The following is a 21853-nucleotide window of genomic DNA, read 5'->3' as shown; positions in this document are numbered from 1 at the left end:
ATGGAGATGAGGGATTGGGAAGCCCGTTCAGGAAGTTTAATGTTAGCCTGCTTTTTCCTATCTAAATGTATGTTTGGGATCATTGTCCTGCTGGAGCATCCGACTTGTGTCCAAGTTTCAACCATCTAGTTTTTGATCTGAGGTAGAGTTGAAGAATTTGGAGGTAGTCATCCTACTTCATAATTCCATTCAGTTTGTGCAATTTACCACTGACACGAAAACAGCCCAGAGCGTGATACTATCACTGCCATGCTTGACAGCTGGAAGCTTCGCTTTTACTCCTCCACACATACCTCTTGTCATTGTGGAGAAATACTCAATCCCTAGCTCGCCTGGCCATCAAACATGTATCCAGAAGGCTTTTGGCTTGTCTACGTGGCAGTTGCAAATTTCATTCAAGCTTGAAGGTGTCAATTTTGGAGCAGGAGCTTCTTTCTTGGACGGCAACATCTTAGTCCATGGCGATTTAAAACTCTTCACGGTGGAGAATGATGCTGGTATTTCAGCAATTTCCAGTTCATGACAGGCTTGAGCCTTCGTGGTTCCTGAACATCCAAATCAATTCCCCCTCATCCGAGGGAGTCTGTTTGGGTCGTCTTCCAGATCTTGGCAAAATGGTGACATATCTGAATAACTGGTACTTATGTACAACTGGTTGAAGTGATGATCTTGGAATCTGCGGTTGTTTAGAAATGGCTTCAAGAGACCTTCAGTTCCTTGGACTTTCCTGTTGTTCAGCGTATAGGTCAGCTCAATGAGTGCTGTCAAACAAATCCTCTTTATGATGACAAAGAGAAACTACTGATTGTAGTCAGTCATGATCATTAACCAGAAGTTAATGGGCTTTGGCCTTGCCAATTTAAAAGAAAAAAAAGAAAGAAAATCCCAAATAAATTCAAACTTGTACATCCAATTCTTTGTATTTTTTTAAGTCATAAAGATCATTAAAAGCCAAAAATCATCATGACATTTGTGCTCATGATGAATTTATTTTAACTTCTTTATGCGACGTAACAATATAGCTGCAATTGACCTAATAATATCTGTCAACAAATTCATCAGTCAGGGGATAATTCTGGGTCTTTTTCTTGGCTCAGTGGGGGCCTTTAGGAGCACACTCATTGGTTCAGATATAATTAGCAAATAGTCTGTTACCTTAGGAAAGACTGGCTTATTCATTTTCCTAATATCTTTGGTGATTTTATAAACAACAGTAAATTAAACCTCACTTAAAAAAATAAGAGTTGTTGTTCATTTATTTATTTTTATCACAGTCTGGCTGGGTGCTGTCTTTTTTGCCTCATTGGGCAACATTTAAGGAGTCTTGAGCTTTTCCATATAGTTTATGCATGTAAACATGAATACTGTGGGTAATCATGTTTGGTTATATCTCAGGGTTTTTCCATGTTGGATGTGACCTTTCAGGTCCACCTACAGTAAATACAATAAGTCTTTGTTGCCTTATTCAACAGAAATCTGTGTGTTGTTGTGTTTCCTGGATGTTTGAAAAACAAAATATTTATCGTGTTTGAGAAAATGAATCCCCGTTGAACATAAAAGCTTTATCCTTCATAATGGACAAAATCTGCATGTACCAAAATATTGTATTTTATTAAATACAACACATTGTGTAATTACAGTAGCAGGAACTTGTTACATAACAAACTGTAACGTGTTAGATCACAGTCAGTGTGTTGATCACTCATTCTGTGCTTTTAGCTGTCAACACACTTTTTATAGGACATAAACATGGTTTCTCCCTTGCGTTAGCAGCAGCTTATCCCTCCGTCGTCATCATGGAGTCCTGAAATCTTCAGGCTTCGGCGACTCGCCAGGTCGCTTGTGGTTGCTTTGGACCAGAGGCCTCTTCAGCCTACAGCCTGTCCGACCTCCCAGGCTGAGGGAGCGAGCAGATGGGGAACTGGTGCTGTTGTCGCCATGAAAGTCCCTGCGGCAGTTTGGAGGAAAGAAGCGGTTTGCTGACCAGTGACTCGAAGGCCACCCAGTTCACAGGCTGTAAAGCTGTGGCTGGCAATTGCGGTCCTGAAGGAGATGATTGCATGAGGTGAGATGACTGGGAAAACACAGACAAGGAAACTCAAAGTGAGTGTGTGAAGGGTGCTGGGTGCTAATAAGACTTGGTGACCTAATCTGGTACAACAGACACACTTTCACAGGATTTCCCAGCAGTGTTTCGTTTCTCAGGTTCCTCCATAAGCAGCAGACCACAAACAATTTTAGAGCTGACTCAGAACACTTTCAGCTGAGACTTTTAAACGCTTGAAGAAAGCTTTGGAGTTTGCGGTAATATTGGATTTAAGCATCTAAAACACGCAGACAGTACCTGCATCTGTGGTCACAAAAGCAGCATTAAATGCTGGAAAATGGGTGAAAACAAAATGATGATTAGATTTTCCCCTGTGGGTTGTGTAGGATGCACCATGTGACCCAATGACAGCACAAAACAGAGTACTGAGATCAGAAACAGGGTGAGGGGGACTTCCAAAGGTCTTAAAGTGTTTGTGGAAGTCAAAACATTTGTCATTTCATGAACTAACTGGTAATCAAAGAGATAATGTTTTGAACAAAGGTTATCTGCTTCCTCTCCACCTACAGGGTTGAAGGAATCCTGAAACATTTCAACAGTGTCTTATCTTTGGTCACAAAACATTGTTTTTCTGGGCATGAAAAGGGTGTAGCCGAGGCTCTGTTGCATTGCTAATGAATACTGTGTTGTCACTTAGGGATGAGGAGCGGAAGATGAGTCCTGAGACCGGAGAGCAGGAGCCTAATAACACTCAGGAAAATGGACCCTTGAAGCAGGAAGTCATTCAAATAGAGATGCCTCCGCCCTGCAACATGTCTGAAGAAAACGCCACCGGAGTACAAGATACAGAGGAATCTCCTGCTCACAGTCGTCAACTTCCAATGCAGTGCGCTTTGGGGTCTGTCCAGGATGAGCACGCCAAGGCGGATTCTGAGGTTTTAAAAGCACCAGAGATAGAAGAAAACCCCCCCACGCAATACAAAATCCCAGATGGCACCTCTCTGACACCTGAGGTGGTCTGCTTTGAAAAAACTCCGCATACTGAGGCAAACACAACAGTAGAGCAAACTGCAGCGAGCACAACTCATCATGACAAAGAAGAAAAAGTGACTGTTGAAGCTGCAGCTAAACCATCAGGGGAGTTTTCTGAAAATCACCAAGTGTCATCAGTGTCAAACATGCTGTTGGCTGCAGCTGCCCCGGCAGCCCAGCTGTCGTCTGTGTCTGTGGGAAAGCAGGAACCTGAACCTGAGCCTCTGACATGGTGAGTTACATGAAATGAACCTGTAAGCTTAGAATTTAGCTTCCCTTTTATAATGATTTTAATATTTATTCTGAAGAGCTGGATAGAAAGTTCCAGTGCAGTTCAATGTCATATGTTGTCTGTATTTCTTTTAGAAGAAAATATGAACTTCTTAAAGCGCTTCTTTCTTTGTTGTGTGCTCGTTTTACCATGACATTTCCTGCATTAAAAATATAACGCCTTACTTAAAAGTACCACAATATCTTAGCACCTGTATAATGTCAAATACTGTAAGACTCCTTCTAACAGCTCCAGTGTCTAAAATTAAAATATTGTGACACAAATGCGACACGTTCTTCTACACGTGGTGGTTGTTTAATCAAGTTTCGGCAACACCAAACATTTATTTTGCTTTTAGTGGTTGGACACATTGATATGTGTATTGTATCACTTCCCTTTGCCATACAGGTGTTGATACATTGCTGCCAAATGTAGTTCGTTTTGCTAAAACAGGAAGCTGCTCTAAACGTCTGTCAACAACTTGACTTACCGGAGGATCTGCTTTATGACTCTGGGTTCAAGATGATATAGCTCTGCCAATGCTGTAAATTCCTCTCATACCAAGCAGATTAGTTTGTTTATTCTTTTTTAAATTTTTAGTTTGATATGAATTGTGATGTCAAGTGTCCAATTTTGTCCCACCTAGCAGTGGTGAAATCCCTGGATCGAGATTGGGATCAGTTCCAAAAGTTAATCGCTTCCAAGTTGGGGGGCAAAAAAACACCTCTGTTTATATTTTCTTTCAAATACGCCAAAGTCTTTTTGAGTAATCCTGCAACAGAAAGACAAACTGAACTGCTCCTTTGGAGGTAACGATTGAGGGTAAACTAAGTGACTGGTTTTTATATAGCCCTTTTCTACTTGAGCACTAAGAAAGCAGTTTATACAACATGTCTCATAACCCATTCATGCACATTCACACTCCAGAAGATGTATCAGGATCAACGTGTGGTTGAGTGTTTTGCCCAAGGATACTTTAGCATGCAGTCCACAAACCCCCCAATTAGTAGTACTGTACTACCACCTGAACACAGCCTCCAAGTGATTAGGAGTTGTAGTGAAGAAGAAGGCAGACAAAATACAAAGCTCTTTACTTGAATTAACACACTGTTTAGAGTGAATATTATCACTCTATATACTTTTCAGATTTTTCAAATTTATACCATAGGTGCATTTACTAGGAGGCTGAGGGTAGCACAGACAACCGCTGGTATTTTTTTCTTCTGATGTATTGTTACACATATGTCTTGCAATATATAAAGTATTGTAGAATCACTGGGGATCAAAGTACTGTGATAGTATTGTGAGTTACTCTGTGACTCCCAATGCTGCTTGCTGCAGTCTTACTTTGGTGGTTTACTCAATTATAATAATCCAGATGAAACAGCTTGGCCTCCTTAAAAATGGTTTAAAGACAGAAGACTGTCTTATTGTTTCTAGAGGATTGTAACATTTTCTAATCACATCTGTGTCTGGTTTGGACAGCTGCTAAATTCTTTTCTTTCTTTTTTGTCGTTCAAGTTTTTATTTGTTTTATAACAACCAAAGGAATAACAAATCTTAAACGTAAAGCAGCCAAGTCGGCGCTTACCATACCATTCATGAATCTGATCGTCCCGGTGGTACAAGAGCAGTCCCAGGATTTCTTGAAGTTCTCTGTATTGTTATTTAGCTTGGCCAGCAGGTGTTCATATGACACTTTCTCCAGCATGAATTCCAACCAGTTTTTAATGTCCGGAGCAGAAGTTGTATTACATAATCTGTATAATCTGTGACCACTCCCAACTGTATCACTGTATTTTGGTGTTTTAATATTAGGTATTATTGTCCGATTCCCCCAATAGGCATAGTCTTGGTGACATGGGTATCACCATGCACATTCTTATGTGTTATAATTCTATTTTCCAAAATGGGGAAACGTATTTACAGTCCCAGATCGCATGTATAAAGGTTCCTGGTTCTGCTTGACATTTCCAACATAAATAATTGGTAAGTAGACCCGTTCTACAAAGGCTAGATGGAGTAAAAAAACTGTACTATCTAGAGCAGGGCGATATGGCCAAAAATATTTATCACGATATATATTTGAAAATTTGCAATAACGATATAACCGACGATATAATTGATGCGAGACAAAATACAACTCCACAACATTACTAGCGCAAAAAGACAACCTTCCATTTATTTTCACTTAAGAAGCTGGTTTTTATGTACATTAAAGCTTTATAAAAATGTAACAGTGCAAATGCAAATTCCTTGCTGAAAGTTTAACCAAAAGGCATTTCCAGTAGAAATGGGCTGACATATCCTGAGCATAACCATGTATAATATCCACTGAAGTTAAAAAGAGGTGCTTTGCAACATTAAACTGCAGTGTGCAGTACGTATTTTTCGGACCATAAGGTGCACAGGATTATAAGGCACATTAAGCGAAACAAAGCAGTCAGATAAATCAAACTTTATTAAACTCATTCTTCTTGCTTCCTCCACTTCTGTACCATTGATTCATTAATGTTGAATTCTCTGGCAGCTGCTCTATTCCCATGTTGTTGCAGTATATTAATGACTAACCTCGTATTGTGGATGGATTATCTCAGTTGTTCTCCTGACTGAAGTTTGGTCCGTTTACAGCATCCTGCCATGCGATTGCATTTGTCTCTAACCATGAAGAACCTTCACGTTAACTTTTATAAGTGGAAAAGTGTTAGTGTTCGTCCTCCAGCTTCACTGTTTATGTTATGCTAACATAGCTGTGTCGCTAGCGATCACGTAGCACATCATTATATACCAGCTAGCCCAACTTCAGTAACCCTACAAACGTCACTGCTGTTTAGTTTCCTGTCTTCATTTATGTTGGAAGTGATAGCAGAGCTGTACGTTTGATTTTTTTCAGAAATCTCTCAGTCAGAACATGCAATATCATGCTTAGGTAACTAGCGAAACTAGCGAGCTAACTTCCGCTAGCTTCCTGCTAACTTCTAACTCCGTTAAATATAATAACTTTTGTTTTCATGGATGCCTGGAAGTTAAACTTTATAGTTACACCTGGTAAAGCAGCAATGCTGATCGTTTTATTAAAGATGAAAGAATTTAGACAGTTTTTAACTCTAAGTGATGCTGCAGTGTTGTCTGACCTGAAGCATACGGAGTTTAGGACCCAGATTACTCCCAGATTTAAGAGCATCTTAGTCCGACAAATACGACAATAACAACGGCCGCTTGCATGTTCTGCAAAAAATGTGCTTTGTTGTGTATCTGACGGACAAACACCAAACCAGTTCCACATCACGGAAGTTGCACCATTTTTACAAACCAATTCTGGTTCATCTGTTTCACTCAACAATCGGCCATGTGCGTATGAAAACAAAGGCACTGCGCATGCGCGTTTTACTCCCATTCTATCGCGATTTTCATTTTCCTATCGTTGCCTAACATTATACCGGTATTACCGTGAACGGTATAATATGGCCCAGCCCTAGTACTATCTTATAATGACTCTTTAATGTTTCCTATTATGTGACAGTATCTTTAACCATCCATCATCATTATTTGGACAGCCAAGGTCCCTCTGCCATCTGTTTGTATGCTATTAAATAATTTGTGAAATGCGGATGCCTTGTGTTTGATACTGAGTAGATCCATACATTTTTGTATGTATGAAATTATCTTTAACAATGCAGAATCTAATCTATAAGTATTTCCAAAAGTTATCTTTTTGTTTTTTAACATTATATCTAAGCATGAAAACCCAAAAAAAACACCCCGCCTGTGTATATACATCACCTATATTGTGTGTCCCCTCCATAAGTCACTTTCCAGTATGCAATTTATTCCCAACACAGATAAAAAGGTTGAACCATAATGAGGAGTACAGCTGTTTAAAATGTGACATGGCATGCATCCCGTGTCTCTTTTCTTTCTTTGTTTGCTTCTTGTCCCAAGTTCACCATCCCTTTAAATCATTAACCTCCGTTTTTTCTTTTTAGATCTGTGGTTGCATTAGACCATCAAGCTGTTGCAGAATCACTGATCAGGGCTGTTTTATGACCATGCTGTTAACGCTCTATAGGCCTTGACTTACTACTTTTGGTTTTTCAAGTATGACATGAGGTGATAAGGGCTTCTATGGATAGCTTTATTACTGAACATTATTACACATGTACGACTGTTGTGTAATCACTTGCTTTTACATTTGTGCAAGCAATAGTCTATTTATTTTTTTTACCTTTCTTATTGCTATCTGCTCAGTGCCGGGACAGATGATTCAAATAGCAGGGAGCCCAGTCTTGAAGACCCAAAAAGCCATGATGTCTCCCAGTTGTCTTCTGGATTGGAGCCCACGGAACTCGACCACAGCGGTGAGGGACAGGACTCTGCCAGCTCAGTGAAGGAGCCAGAAACCACAGCTCCAGCAGACGCCAGAGAGAGGCCAGTGGGTTCAGAGTTTGCAATAACAAAACAAACAAGGTATTTGTTTACGTGAACTCTGGACTTGTGGCGGCAGAGTGGCACTGTGGCCACTAGGGGGCGAACTCTTACCATTGCATCTTCTATGACAGTCAGCCCTCCTCATACCTGCAGTTTTCCTACAGCTAAATGTGTGCTTTACATTTCTAAATACAACTTAAGTTGCACATTTGCAAGTTTGAGTTTAAGACATGAATGGTAAACTTGGCTTTATACACAAAACATGCATTTTCTTTTCAGCTTGCCGTTAGATGAAGATAAAAGGTCAGATGCGGAGCATACACCTACAATGTCAGAGGAGGTCGTGTCTGTGGAGAAAACCAAGCAGGAACCAATGTTAGTGCAGGATAACGATGAAGATCTCCCCAAGGTCAAGCGGAACGATGAAGAGATAAAAGAGGAGAGGCCAACTGAGGCCGAGACTGAACCTGTGAAAGATGCTGAAAGCGAGGAGGTTACAGGAAAAAAGGAGCAGCTGGCAGAGAGCGCAACCAAGAATGTTATGGCTGACACCACAGAGAAGGAAGACAGGTCTGTAAAGATCCCCTCTGTTCACTTTATAGTCCTGAATTGAATCACAGCATCTGTTGAAAGAATAAAGGAGGTAAAACCACTTTTACCCAAGAAACAGATGGGATTATGAGACAAAAATGTAGCAAAATACACACAAATTATGTGTTTATTATTTATAGTCAAGTTTATGTTTATTTATTTTTTATTTTTTTGCAAATGTCACAGAAAAATGAAATCTGGACTTACACATTTGAAGTGTGAGTATTTTTAGTGAGATTAAGTTGTCCCTGTCCCAGTTGGCATTGACTTAAAATTGCTCGATATGGAGATCCAGGACCAGGCTTTGGATACACAAAAATAACTTGTTGTTTGATTAAAAATAAGTGTTTCTGTTTTATCATAGTGAAGAAGATTTGTACAGAGGCGAAGAGGAGCTGTCTGCGTCACAGCCCGAGCTGGAGACAAAACGTCAGTACATCCTCCGCTTCTATTGCATCAGTGATTTTCAACAAGTGCAGCTTTTGTCTGTCATTTGAAATCTGGACAATAGTCTTTTTGTTCTGCCCATCGTCTCACCTTTCTCTGCTATCCCTCGCTCAGTTTTAAAGGTGGAGGACAGATGCAGTTTGTCACCGGTGGTGAATATTCTGTTGTACAGTGAGAGGGAGTGGAAGGGAAATACTCTTAAAAGCGCTCTCATTAAAAAGGTTGGTGCCTGAAGTTTCTCAGAAGAATCATTTCAGGTTAAAGCCAGTTCTTATTTATTTATTTTTACATTAATGGCTAGGATGTTTCCTCTAATGTCCCCGTGTGTTGGTGCAGGGTTATAAGGAGATGTCCCAGAGCTTTGCCAGCGTACGAAGAGTCAGGGGGGACAACTACTGTGCCCTCAGAGCCACGCTGTTCCAAGTGTTGTCCCACAGCACCCAGTTGCCTGCGTGGCTGCAGAATGAGGACGTCATCATGGTAAATTTTCACTTCTGCATCTTATCGTTCAGAGCTCATGCTGAAACCAGCCCCAGCATTGCCAAGAGTTGAAACCACTGCTGTCAGCAATTGCTGTAAGAAATTGCAGCTTCCACATTTTGTCCACCCGCCATGCTCTGTGCAACTGTTCAGACCTGTTTGTGTGAGAGGCCGTTCTCCAAAGGCAACAAAGCAGAACTGACTTTACACTGGGCACAGCAGCAGTGGAAAAGAGGAACTAGAAAAGTACCATGTACCGTAAACCTCAGTCACACAGGCGCAGGTTGGCGACTCCATGACAACCATTGGTTGCTAAGGAAAAATTGCTATTCCCCAATAAAAACCAAATGACAATCTGAATTTCAGTCATTTAGCAGTTCCTGGAAGTCACAAGGATTTACCAGGGGATCCCATGTGACTGGGGTACTATGTTAGTGCTGATTACGGTGATAATTGGCTGCTTTGAGATTCAACATGTTGTGCGTTCAGAGATACACTTTCACATCTCATGCTTGTAACGAGTGGTTATTAAAGTTACTGTTCGAAGGAGTCTGGCCATTTTCCTCTGACATCAACAAAGCATTTTTCACCCAGCGATCAGTGTCTGTTAATCCAAGAGATGGTTCTGTGAGAAAATCCCAACAGATCATCAGTTTCTGAAATACTTACACCAGCCTGTGGGCGATCGTGGCTCAAGAGTTGGGAGTTCATCATCGCCAGTGTGTGAATGTGTGTGTGAATGGGTGGATGACTGGATGTGTAAAGTGCTTTGGGGTCCTTAGGGACTAGTAAAGCGCTATATAAATACAGGCCATTTACCATTTTACCAGAAACTATGCCACCTTCAAAGTTTGTTAAATCTTCCCCATTCTGATGCCTATTTTGGACTTCAGCAGGTCATCTTGATCATGTCTAAGTGCATTGAGTTGCTTTCATGTGATTGGCTGATGAGATATTTTTCTAAACAAGCAGCTGTACCTCATGAAATGGCAGGTAAGCGTATGTAGTTTGCCTGCCATGTCACTTACCTACTAATTAGTGCTAAAGACTTGTAATAAACCGCACAATTTCACTCACAAAGAATAGCAACAGAGTTCTTAGTCATGGCATGGTATTTGCTAGATAAATATCTTAAGTCCTCCAGACTGTACCTCAAAGCAGCCAGTCCTAATAATACATAACTTTAACTGCTGATGAAGTTTAGATTAATTACTTATCAAATTTGCCCCTCATAAAAGTAAAGGGGAAATTGGCTATAGACCAAAACTAGGTTTCCTTATGTGCAATACTGAGATTGTGATTATGTAAAATGCAGCAGCAGAATGGGTTTTTGGGGTGTGACTACTCCTGCAAGCTTGACTGGCACACATATAGTTAAAGGTATGTTATTTAAAAGAAAAAAAGGATACTGTACTGTACTAGAACTGTGTGTAAATACACCTTCCAACAACTTGATGCGTTCTCATAAACATATAATTAATCAATAAAAAATACATAAAAGTGGGCATTTCCCGTATGACATTTTCCTTCTTACCCACGGTGTTTTACATTTGGGGCTAGAGACCGGCCACATAAGTATTGTGTCAAAAGCAGAGAAGTAGAGACGTCTCAGGCCTTAGTGTGCCCTGAAAGGACATTAATATTTGTTCCTGGATCTTCAGACTCAAGACATGAAGCATCATACCTGTTTTATTTTCAGAGAAGGGCCTTCTACAGATGGGGAAAACCTCCAAGGTGGCTCTGCATCCAGTGTTTTGTTTTGTTGTTGTTTTTGCCTGTTTTTATTACAAAGGACTTTGTGGTTTTTGACCTGTGAAAGGTGCCGTATAAATAAAGTTTACTTACTTACTAGTAGAAACAGGCTGGCTGGCCGTGCCCGTTACCGGGTACAGTCTATGTAATTTTTTTTTTTTTTAACCTGTCTTGCTAACTAAAACTTATTTGTCCTACAGCAGCCACCGTAGCTAGGAGTATGCACTGTAGTTATTCTGTGTGCCTTCTCTCTCCCCAAGCGGTCGCGGCAAATGGCCGCCCCACCCTGAGCCTGGTTCTGCCGGAGGTTTCTTCCTGTTAAAAGGGAGTTTTTCCTTCCCACTGTCGCCAAAGTGCTTGCTCATAGGGCGTTATTTGATTGTTGGGTTTTTGTCTGTATGTATTATTGTAGGGTGCACCTTACAATATAAGAATAAGATTAATAAGAATAAGAATAACTTTATTTATCCCGAGGGAAATTCTTTTGTCATGTACATGCTCAAAGCAGCAGGAGAGACAGAGGAACAGATGAATAAGATATACAATATATACAATAAGAGCAGTAATATACAGTAATAATGCACCTTGAGGCCACTGTTGATGTAATTTGGCGCTATATAAATAAAATTGAATTAATTTGAATTGGGAGGAATAAGAAAACAAACCTCGGTTGACTGCAATCTGCAATATACCTAATCCAACAGTGAAAATTTTACACAGCGTAACTTTAAGAATGTATTATCTTAGTTAACAGTTTTCAATTTTCCTGCGACTTGTGTCCATTTTATAAACAAAAAATGTGTTTTATGCTGACAACATAGTCACTAACTCCTTGGTCTGAGAAGTCACGTTGCTAATATCGAATGGTTAATTATATACAGCTGTTGGTAGAAAAGAACCAAAAATTTACTGCAGAAGTGATCATTGCCCCGTCTTGTAAACACTGTTAATGTTACATAACGTAATTCTTTGTGTTTACAGCTGCCAAAACAACTGGAGGCTCAGGATGGGCTGATAAGTCAGTGGACATTTCCTGGAGAGTGCCTGCAGAGAGATGGGACAGGAGATGCCGTCCAGCAGCTTAAAGGCTACATGGAGCTTCTCCGTAACACGGTACTGGCTGCAGACCTTCACAGAAACTCTCACACAGCAAGAAAGTATTTCAAAAACACAACAAGCGTAAACCACAGCGCTATTTTTATGCCATTTGTGGACACTCGAGGGTATTGATATTCACCCATGAAGGGTTGGCTGATTGCTACCATATGTTAAAGGGAGGTAGTTTTCTAAAGGATGTGTGGCTTCTTTTTTCCTGTGTGTCATTAAAGCAGCCTGGTAATGCTCTGAGGGGATTTAGAGGAATAGCAGGAACTAAACTGATAAAAGCACTTTACCAGTCTGAGGCTTGGTGTTGAATTTATATTCAGTCGCTGCCTGGTAGGATGAGGAATTCTGGTGTTTACATACCTCTGTTGTGTTACGAGATGTAGCTGTGTATCTGACAGTATAATCTGTGGTCTGTCTCGTAGTCTGCGCAGTTTGTGTCATGTACATTTAAGTGTATAGGGGAAAGACACTCAATACAGCAGCTTTGCAATAGATAAAAATGGTGATATCTGATTCTGTAGTGTGTATCATCATAAAGGAAATAACCAACAAAAGATCCTTTTTGACCAGATCAGCCTGGGGACCAACGTCAAGAACAGATCAGTAACTACAAGCGTCATTTTCACACCTTTGAAAACTATAAAGTGGTGTATTTACAACAAAAAAAAAAATCTCCCCGCAACAACAACCTTGGGGTCGTAATTTGTTGCTGATGCTTCCATCCATACCAAAAATTATTGAAACCATCAGTGCTTCCATTAATCTCTATACCATAAGGTTTCAATTTAGCGCAAGAATCCATGTGCCAAATAGCATTTGGCCCTTTATTGCTTAATAATCTGTTGGATTGACCCGCTGCACCACATATCCCATTTGAATAGCTCAAAGGTGTCCAGCATTATCCTTGACTCTGTCCATTGTGCTGTAGTTCTTTATGCACAAATGACATCACCTCATCTAAATCGGTGTGTTGTCTTCTGGATAGACCCATTTCCTAACATCGTTTCTTCAAAGTCTGGATGCTTATGATAATGTGCTGATTCTGAGGTAAAATCATGAGTAGTTATTTGGTGCCACTATAAAAGTAAAATTTACTTGGGTCATCTAATGTTGGCAAAGCAAACCTGTTGTGCAAGGAGACGGGTTTGCTTGAACCCGCCTCTTTGCACAAAGAGACGGGCTGTATTTAAATACACCTGCCCTGTATTTTTTTTTTTCTACCTTCAGCGGCCCGTCGTAAACAAATGAATGTGTCATTATGCAAACAAATAAATGTTTTCAGCCAAGATATGTCAAGTGACCGAGTGCGTGCAACACAGTAGTCAATTTGCTCATTGACAAAGACTCATTCAGACTGATGGTGGCTACATGCTGGCAATCTGCCTGCATTTATGAATTAGAAAGCAGTTATTTGCAAACCTGCAAAAATCTCTCTTAGAGCGACTGCAGTCAGTCCAAGTCAGACTGTGACTGTTTGCACAAAGGTTGCATTCCCTTTAGGTGCAATCAGCTTGTGATCAAAGATGCTCGTGAGTGTGCAACACCCTCAAGCTCTGAGCAACCATTTAGTCACCACAAGTTGCAGTCAGCTACAGAATGTGAAAAAAATTCAATACACTCACCAATCAGAGGCAAGGAGGATGCTTTTTACCCATGTTACTGAGCTGTTGGCGTGCTCTGAATTAATATGTAGTATTTGAGTTTAACTTAATTAAACTTTAGCTATCCAGTGTTGGATTGCTTTTTGGTTGAGTTGAAGTTTGCTTAGCTAATGTTTTCTGCTTGAGATGAGTCCTCTTCTTCATTGTTTCCCCAGAGTTTTTTTATTATCATTATTTTTATTTTATTTTATTTTTTATAAAATATTGACATTGTGGTGCCAGTTTAGCTTAATGGATGAGCAAGTGATCATCTGCCACATGACCAGAGTGCAGCAGTGTGTTCGCTGCTCCACTATCCAATAAAGGTGAAAATGCCCCAAATTTTTCAGGTCTGTACGTGACTTACTCAACCTTCTGAGCCACAGCCACCCTGATACAGAAACCTGAAGGACATACACACATTTTAATAAATGTGAAACTGCAGGGGAAAAGGGATTCCTAGTGCAATTTGGAGAAAAATCAAAGATCAGATTGTTTGAAGTCCAACTACAAGTGACAGGCTCATCGGGTGTGTCTGTGTTACCCAGAGATCATTACTAACATGCTGAACATTTGCATTAAGAACCGTTCTCCTTGGCAGGTGCAGACAGCAAGTGTTAAATAGTAACAGTAATTATATGAAGTGGAAAAATGTTGAGTGTAAAGTAATGCATTGTCATAAAGGGCATCAAGCTTTTTTATCCTTAACACTTAACATCCAGGTCCCGGACTGTCGTCAGCTTACACTTTGGTGACTAAGTGTGCCTTTGTTCCACTGACTGTCAATGCTTTCTTCTTGCTGGTTGTCAGATTGACTGTTGATATTTGACCTGTTGCCTACTGACAGGTGATGTAATCTCCTTTGTAACAAAACATTCAAACAGCTGTCTCCTGATGGCTTCAGGGCACTAGACACGTTCCCACTATTCTTGTGCAATAAACCCTCTATTGTTGTGTCGGGTTTGGAAACACAATCACACAATCCGACCAAAGATGTACGTCATATTTCTTGGCGATTTCCAGTGGGGAAAAAGGGACAGTAAAACGTCAACAAGCAAGTCCAACTGAAGTATTTGTATGATACTGTCTGACTGTTGTTCCTTCATTCCACAGTTTCACCCAACTATACTGGCACCATGATTCTCGTTTGCTTTGTTTACAGCTGTACACTGCTGACTGGTTTTATTAAAAAAAAGAGAAAGAAAGAAAAAAAAAGAAAAAAAAAGAAGAAGCAGCAAACAAAAAAACCCCACTCAAAACAGAACCATTGTAGAAACCTCAAAAGAAAGAAAATGTCCCAATATTCCTGTCAGGAAATCATGACTGGTCCTAGATTTAGTGTTCTATTGATCAGCCATCATGCATGACATCTGTGTTTGTTCTTGAGTCATAATCGCATTGATATTAGGTTCTGTCTGAACAAAAAGGATTACATACTATTATGGGAAGTGATAAGAGAAAGAGGAATTTTTGCCTTAAAGAAAATTTGATTAAAATAAACAAATAAGACTTACAGTACTTTTCTGCTCTAGCACTTGAAGTCAATTAAATTATGTGTTATTGATCTGGTCAGTGAAGTGGCAGAGGGGGTTGTTAATTAGTTTCAGCTGCTTTAGAGTTCGTGAAATTACCAAGAGGCATTACCAGTGGGGCAACAATTAGACAACCCCCAAAACAATTTTCCCCCTCCTCATCTTCTCTTAGTTTTTTTCCATTTGTTTTGCATTTTTCAAGGTGTCACTACTGGTACTATGAGGCGATACCTGGACCCTACAGTGGTTGCACTGCAGTTCTAACTCTTGCAGGATGGCACATCAATACGTGCCATTGCCAGATGTTTTTTTTGTCTCCCAGCACAGTGTCAAGAGCATGAAAGAGATTCTATGAGACAGACAGTTACTCTAGGAGAGGTGGACCGGGCTGTAGAAGGCCCTTAACCCATCAGCAGGATCTGTTTCTTCTTGTTTATGCAAGGACAAGTAGAATTAGCCTTGCCAGAGCAATGACCTCCAGCAGGCCACCCATGTGGGTTTCTGACCACGTGGCTGAAACAGACTTCATGAGGGCCCAACATCATCTAGTGGGCCCTGAGCTTACTGCCTAGCACCGTAAAGCACGATTGGCATTGGCCATAGAATACCAAAATTGGCACACTGGCCTGCTGTGCTTTTCACAGATGAGTGCTGGTTCACCCTGAGCACATGTGACAGACGTGAAAGAGTTTGGAGAATCCCAGGCATGCATGCAAACCCATGGGGGCCACACAAATTACTCAGTACCAGCTACAGCAATGAAATTTTGGCAAAACCGACTAGCTTGACACATCATTTTTTCACTTCAGTTTTCGGGGACTCTTTGAACTTAGCGCTCTGTAGCTTGATACTTCTTATTTCTATCAAACAACATGGCATCCTTTTCTTCCTAACACATTACCCAGTCTGTACAAGTGTAGATTTTCCCCATGGACGTTTGATGTGTTTTCAAAGTATTCCTTTAACATTTTTGAGCAGTGCATTTTCATCTTACACACACTCTCTGATTGGCAGTTTTGAGGTTCAGCATCCTGACCAGCAGCACTTCGACTGACTGGAGGATCTAGTTACCCCCAACCTTCCAATTAGCAAACACATCCCTGTACCTCCTTAACCACAGCTGCCCCATCCCAACAACTAGGGATGGACCGATCCGATATTACGTATCGGTCCGATACTGACCTAAATTACTGGATTGGATATCGGAGAGAGATAAAAAATGTAATCAGATTCATTAAATATCTCAAAAGCACCTCACAAAACTTGCAACCAATGACTGTAGAAAAGGTCATTGCTTGCGACACGGCGTAACTCAGCTCATGACCCTAGCATGTTGGGGCAGTATGTGTCACGTGATAGAGCTGCTGTGGCGTGCGAGACCTCTCGGCAGTCGCTACCAAACCGGCATTTCATCTCCGAGAAAGTTAACCCAGAGAGAAGTAAAGCAAGTGTGTAAGTTCATCTTTGAATGTTTGTAAAGCATTTTAGCCTTCTCTCCCCCTCCCTCTCCTGTTGCTACTTCAATCATGAAACTGATCAATGATCAGCTGATCGGCTTTTCTGTTGCCACTCCTGTCTCTTGTTTGTTTTTGGCCCACTTCGCGCCAGAAAGAGGAAACCAGCAGCTAAAGAACAGCAGCACGTTTAAGCTTGATAAGCTGTTGTTAGAATTTATTTAATATTACTTTTTACACCAGGATCTTTTTCTACGCAGCTGACGGCTGGTAACTGTGCAGGGGCGGATCTAGCAAAGTTTAGCCAGGGGGGCCGATAGGGCATTAACAGGGAAAAGGGGGCACAAAGACATACTTTTCTTTCTTATTCTCATTTAAAATGTCTAGCTTTAATTAAATAATTATCTGAATCTTACACCCAAAGTTTTAATCCGACGTAAAATGAATAGAAGTCCATTACTGTATATAGTAACTATTAAGTCTAATATATACCCTGGTAAGCTATACTACTTTTTCCTTTGGGAACCATCTGTGCGGTCTGCAATTCTGTTGAAGAAAGATGTTGAATCTATTTAATTATTGTAGAAAAATAATTTATTTCTGTGCATTTATTTATTTATTTTTACACGTGCATTAAATTAAAGTTGATTACATCGATTAAGCATCACGAGGTGGAGGGTGGTTCCCTATTTTTTTTGTTGGCAACCCTATTAGTTAGGTTGTTTAATATTTCTGCTAAGTACTCTTTAAAATACCAGAATAGGGAGGATGGTGTGGGTTTAACTTTATTAGCTCAGTGTTGCTGAACTATGAAATATTTTGGGTGCAGTGTATTTTTTGCATACAGGTTTATCAGAATAGCTTTAGTGTTTTTTTTTTTTTTGTTTGTTTGTTTTTTAAATGTATGAACCTATACAAAATGCAGCAAGATATTAAAAAAACAGTTTTATTGATTAAAAAAAATACACTATATTGGATTCATATCGGTATCGGCAGATATACAAATTTATGATATCTGTATCGGACATAAAAAAGTGGTATCGTGCCATCTCTACCAACAACCTGCCCTCATTATCTGAGCTTTAAGTTTCATAACCTGAAATTATGTCTGAAAAAAGCAGTAAATTCTCATGTATAGCCAGCTGTTTTAGACCTCTTCAGTGACTGATACACTTTGTTTGTCTCCAGTGGCAGGCAGCGGTGGACTGTGCCACCGACGCTGAGCGTCAGCAGCTCTGTGAGCGAGTGTTTCAGGGTGGAGAAGAGGAGCTCGGTCTGCTGGAGGCTCTCAAGCTGCTGATGCTGAGCAGAGCGGCAGAGCTGCACAGCTGCATGCAGGGCGGTGAAGACGTCCCCCTCTTCTGCTGGCTGCTGTTCGCGCGGGACTCCTCCGACTGTCCACGCTCTTTCCTCTCCAACCACCTCAGCCACGTGGGCCTGACCGCAGGTCTGGAGCAGGTGGGAAGCGTCTCTGTTGTTTTTGACAACTTTATGGTAAAAGGTTGCTGGGAATTTTCTTTCCCACTGAGTAAACATCTGTCGCACTCAGTAACAAAAACAACAATTCGGGCTGAACATCACGAGGTGGGTGTGTTAACATTTTTGTCATGTGAGAGCCGAATAGTAAAACATGCCGGCGCTTGCTCTGTTTTTTGTTTTCCGCTTGTTTTGAGTGATCCACCATTGACCCCGGGGGCAGAGGTAGTTCTCAACTGCTGAGCGTTTTAATTGTTATTTTCATTTTTTGAATAACAGATTTTACAAGCTCTGCTTCTAAAGAGAGACTCCACCCGTAAATGTTTTGTGCTGAAGCAGCTGATCAAACATGGAGCTGTTTGAGAAGTCTGCTGGAGTTCCTCTGTAACTGTGCAATTATCCCCTCCCCCCTCCCTTTGCGTTTTCTCTCTTGGGCAGGTGGAGATGTTCCTGCTGGGCTACGCCCTGCAGTGTACCATTCAAGTTTACAGACTGTACAAGGCAGACACAGAGGAGTTTGTCACCTACTACCCGGACGACCATAGGGACGACTGGGAATCTGTGTGCCTCGTCACAGAGGATGATCGCCACTACAATGTGCCCGTTGTAGAAGCTGCAGAAACACAAAAGGAGCTCCCCTCCAGCTGATTGCCACTGCAGAAAAACCTCCTGCCATACAAACACCCCTCAGGTTGATCAAGATTTATCAATTAAAGGTATAGTTTTGGGAAGTGTGCTTATTAATTGACAGCCAGCAGTAAGTTTGCTTAGCTTAGTACAAAGAATGGAAGTAAAGGGTACAAACATACAACCACCAGCACTTTTGATTGTTTGTTTTTGTTTGTTTGCTTTTACTTTAATCCACACAGAAATCAATGACACATGATTTTCTTCTTCCCTGGACAGAGGTGCCTCGCTAACCTTTCTCTATTTCCTTTATTATCTATTAACCTGTGCCGAGCATGGGTCACATCTGTCTGGACTGTTAGATGAAAAAGGGATCACAGATCTGTTGCTTTAAATTATGAGCGATCTTTATCACTGTGCACACACTCCACCAGAAGTAGAGGTGAATGCACGTTAAGAGCCTGGTCTCAGTTTTAATCTCCATCATAAAAAAGCTGTTTAAATATCAGCAGGAAAGCGAAACAAGACAAACTCTTCTGTTGTGATCGCTAGTTGGCTTAAATTAAGATACTTCTGAAGGAAAGGTGCTGGTGGGAGGATGTTCTTACCTTTGGAATGAGTGGTAACCTGAAACCTGCAGACCTCCACAAGAGACTGATGATTTTTGTTTTGGGCCTTTTATTAGAGATGTTCCTGGCTAGTCATCATTTCTAAAAGGCAAAATAATAACTCAGAAAACCTTTAGAATTGAGCAGACCTTAAATCAGGGATGTCAAACTCATTTTAAGTGGGCCGGACAGATGAAAATCTCCTTTGTGTCAGCGTGAAGAAGTTTAACTACACATTTAATCTCAATATAAGAAGAAGTGCGATTTCAACACTACGTCTCAAAAGAAATGCTGCTGCAGCAGACAAAAGAATTCTGGGATTTCATTACAAGAAATAAATGTTACAAATTACAGAAAAGTTCTGGTAGCTCATTGCCCAGACTGTCCTGCAATTATGAAGCATACTTTTTTTTTTTTTTTAATTCATATAAAATGCTCTGTTATTTATCAATTTTGCTGTGGACACACTGTAAAAAAGGAGAAACTTCTCTAGTAGATGGTGCAGCTTTTCTGTCATTTAATTGGTTATCCAGTACACAATTACTATGGTGCAGTATGTGTGGCTGTGGAGGCGATCTTAATTAGTAGGAAAAACAGTAAAACACACAGAAAACAGTCCAATATAAGTCCACGATTTCTTACATTGTCTAAAGATATCCAGTCGGCCAGATTGGAGTCTTTGCCAGGCCGATTCCAGCCCCCGGGACTTACGTTTTAAATTTGTCAAGTTAAAAATTTGACATTCTGCAAACACATTCCATGTTAATGAAAAGGTCCTTTTTTCATTCATGCAAGCACACCCCGGTGCAGAATGTGGTTAAACCTGGCTTTAGCTGCTTGTTTAACCAGCTATTTCAGCAGCTGACTAGCAGGGAGGCAACATTTAAATAACTAGTCAACTGGTACTGTTTGACAAATATTATGGTCTGCTGTGTAGTAGGGCCCATTCTATAAGTTTTTGCTTCAGTTGTAGTGAGTTACTGCCTGAATGTTGCACTGATTACGGAGCGTATCCGTCTATGCACTGCACCCATACAGTCTGTATGTGGAGCTTTCTGGATAACCTTGCGAGCATTAGCTGACACGTTGACACATCTGGCCCCAAAAACCAAAGTGCTTAAGGCCATTAAGCAAACATAACGTCACAGTGACTGTGTCCATCTTCGGTATACAGTTTATGTTTTTGGCAGAGAACAGCTAGCTGTCTCCCCCCGCTTACAGTCCTTATGCTAAGCTAAGCTGACTGCCTCCTGCTTCACATGTCTAACTCAGCAAATAAGCACACGTCCCAAAAATCTTGACCTATTCCTTTAAAAAAAACAACAACAAAAAAAACCAACACACAACAAAATGCTGATTCAAGACCACGTACAAGGTTTGGTTTACATGTTCTTGTACACACTGTACTGTATACACAGTTTTCTATTTGGATATGTGTACATATCGGATATCCTGTGATTTTCTCAGATAGACGCAGATTCCTTTGCAGGGTGTCATTTTGGAAGGAAAAAAAGCCCAAATTTTCTCAGAAGTCTTTTTTTTTTTTTTTTAAATGTAAAATTTTGAGTGAAGCTGCCAACGGCGCCAAAAACTTTAGGTGATGGTATTTACACTGGATGTTGGGCACTTTGAGTGTTAATTTATTGTTTTGTTTTTTAAAACAAGTGTGACCGTCTAAATTCATTAAGTGAAGCAACTGAATTAGTCAATGAAGGGTTGGACGATTTATCAGGTTCAACACCAGATGACGATCAGAAGATTACTCGCATCCTCTGTGTCAGAGGTGTGATTTGTGGCAGTCTGTGTGTGCATGTGTGTTTGACTTTGTGTGTATGTGTGTGTTAAACTCAATGTGTAACATGCTGCCTTTTAACCAAGCTGTTCTGAAGGGAAGAAATGTGCCAATGTTGCTGCTAACACTGGCAACAGACCCAACCACCAGCCGCTGGACTCAGAAAAGGCTCGCTTGGTCCTCCGTGTTGCCTTAGAAATAATGCACAGTAAGAATGAATGTTGGATATTGGTGATAAGAGGCCATTTATGTCTTAATTCCAGAGCAGGTAAAGGTGATTAAAGAAAATGTTATGCCATTTGCAGGAATGTTCTTGCACTGTCAAAAGTTTTGGACAGCATTTAAATAAAATGATTTTTTTGGGGTGGTGGGGGTAAAGTTCTGGATTGAGGTCTGTAGACAAAATAAAACAGTGTAAAAACGTTCTTAAAGTGGATCTTTCCTCTTTGTCTTATGTATACTATTACAATAGTGGATGCTCATTTAAAATAGGGCCAGTGTGCTCGGCATATGCACAAGTAATCGTTTTCATCCCATTTAAGAGTTTTCTTTTTTCTAATCTTGGCTCT

At 40.6% G+C, this 21853-nt stretch overlaps 1 protein-coding gene across 3 annotated transcripts in view; it reads left to right on the top strand.

Annotated features, from left to right (window-relative positions):
• Window positions 1-21709, top strand: part of LOC308385480 (uncharacterized protein) — a 22875-nt gene extending 1166 nt beyond the window's left edge. Inside the window, exons 2-11 of one of the 3 annotated variants that reach the window (XM_080864416.1) lie at window positions 1774-2065; window positions 2745-3311; window positions 7599-7817; window positions 8058-8348; window positions 8734-8798; window positions 8931-9037; window positions 9153-9296; window positions 12030-12161; window positions 17970-18239; window positions 18696-21709. In XM_080864416.1, the coding sequence (XP_080720542.1) occupies window positions 1914-2065; window positions 2745-3311; window positions 7599-7817; window positions 8058-8348; window positions 8734-8798; window positions 8931-9037; window positions 9153-9296; window positions 12030-12161; window positions 17970-18239; window positions 18696-18905 (2157 nt within the window). In that variant the 5' untranslated portion in view covers window positions 1774-1913 and the 3' untranslated portion in view covers window positions 18906-21709. Of the gene's footprint in view, window positions 1-1770; window positions 2066-2744; window positions 3312-7598; window positions 7818-8057; window positions 8349-8733; window positions 8799-8930; window positions 9038-9152; window positions 9297-12029; window positions 12162-17969; window positions 18240-18695 lie in introns of all 3 variants that reach the window. The other 2 variants (XM_080864417.1, XM_080864418.1) reach the window with 2 other exon arrangements.
• The last annotated feature ends 144 nt before the right edge of the window (window positions 21710-21853 follow it).

Source organism: Rhamphochromis sp. 'chilingali' (assembly GCF_963969265.1).
Source record: "Rhamphochromis sp. 'chilingali' genome assembly, chromosome: 18".
Classification (NCBI taxonomy): domain Eukaryota; kingdom Metazoa; phylum Chordata; class Actinopteri; order Cichliformes; family Cichlidae; genus Rhamphochromis; species Rhamphochromis sp. 'chilingali'.
Note: the sequence above shows the minus strand (reverse complement) of the source record. Positions and strands in the feature narration are given on the sequence as shown.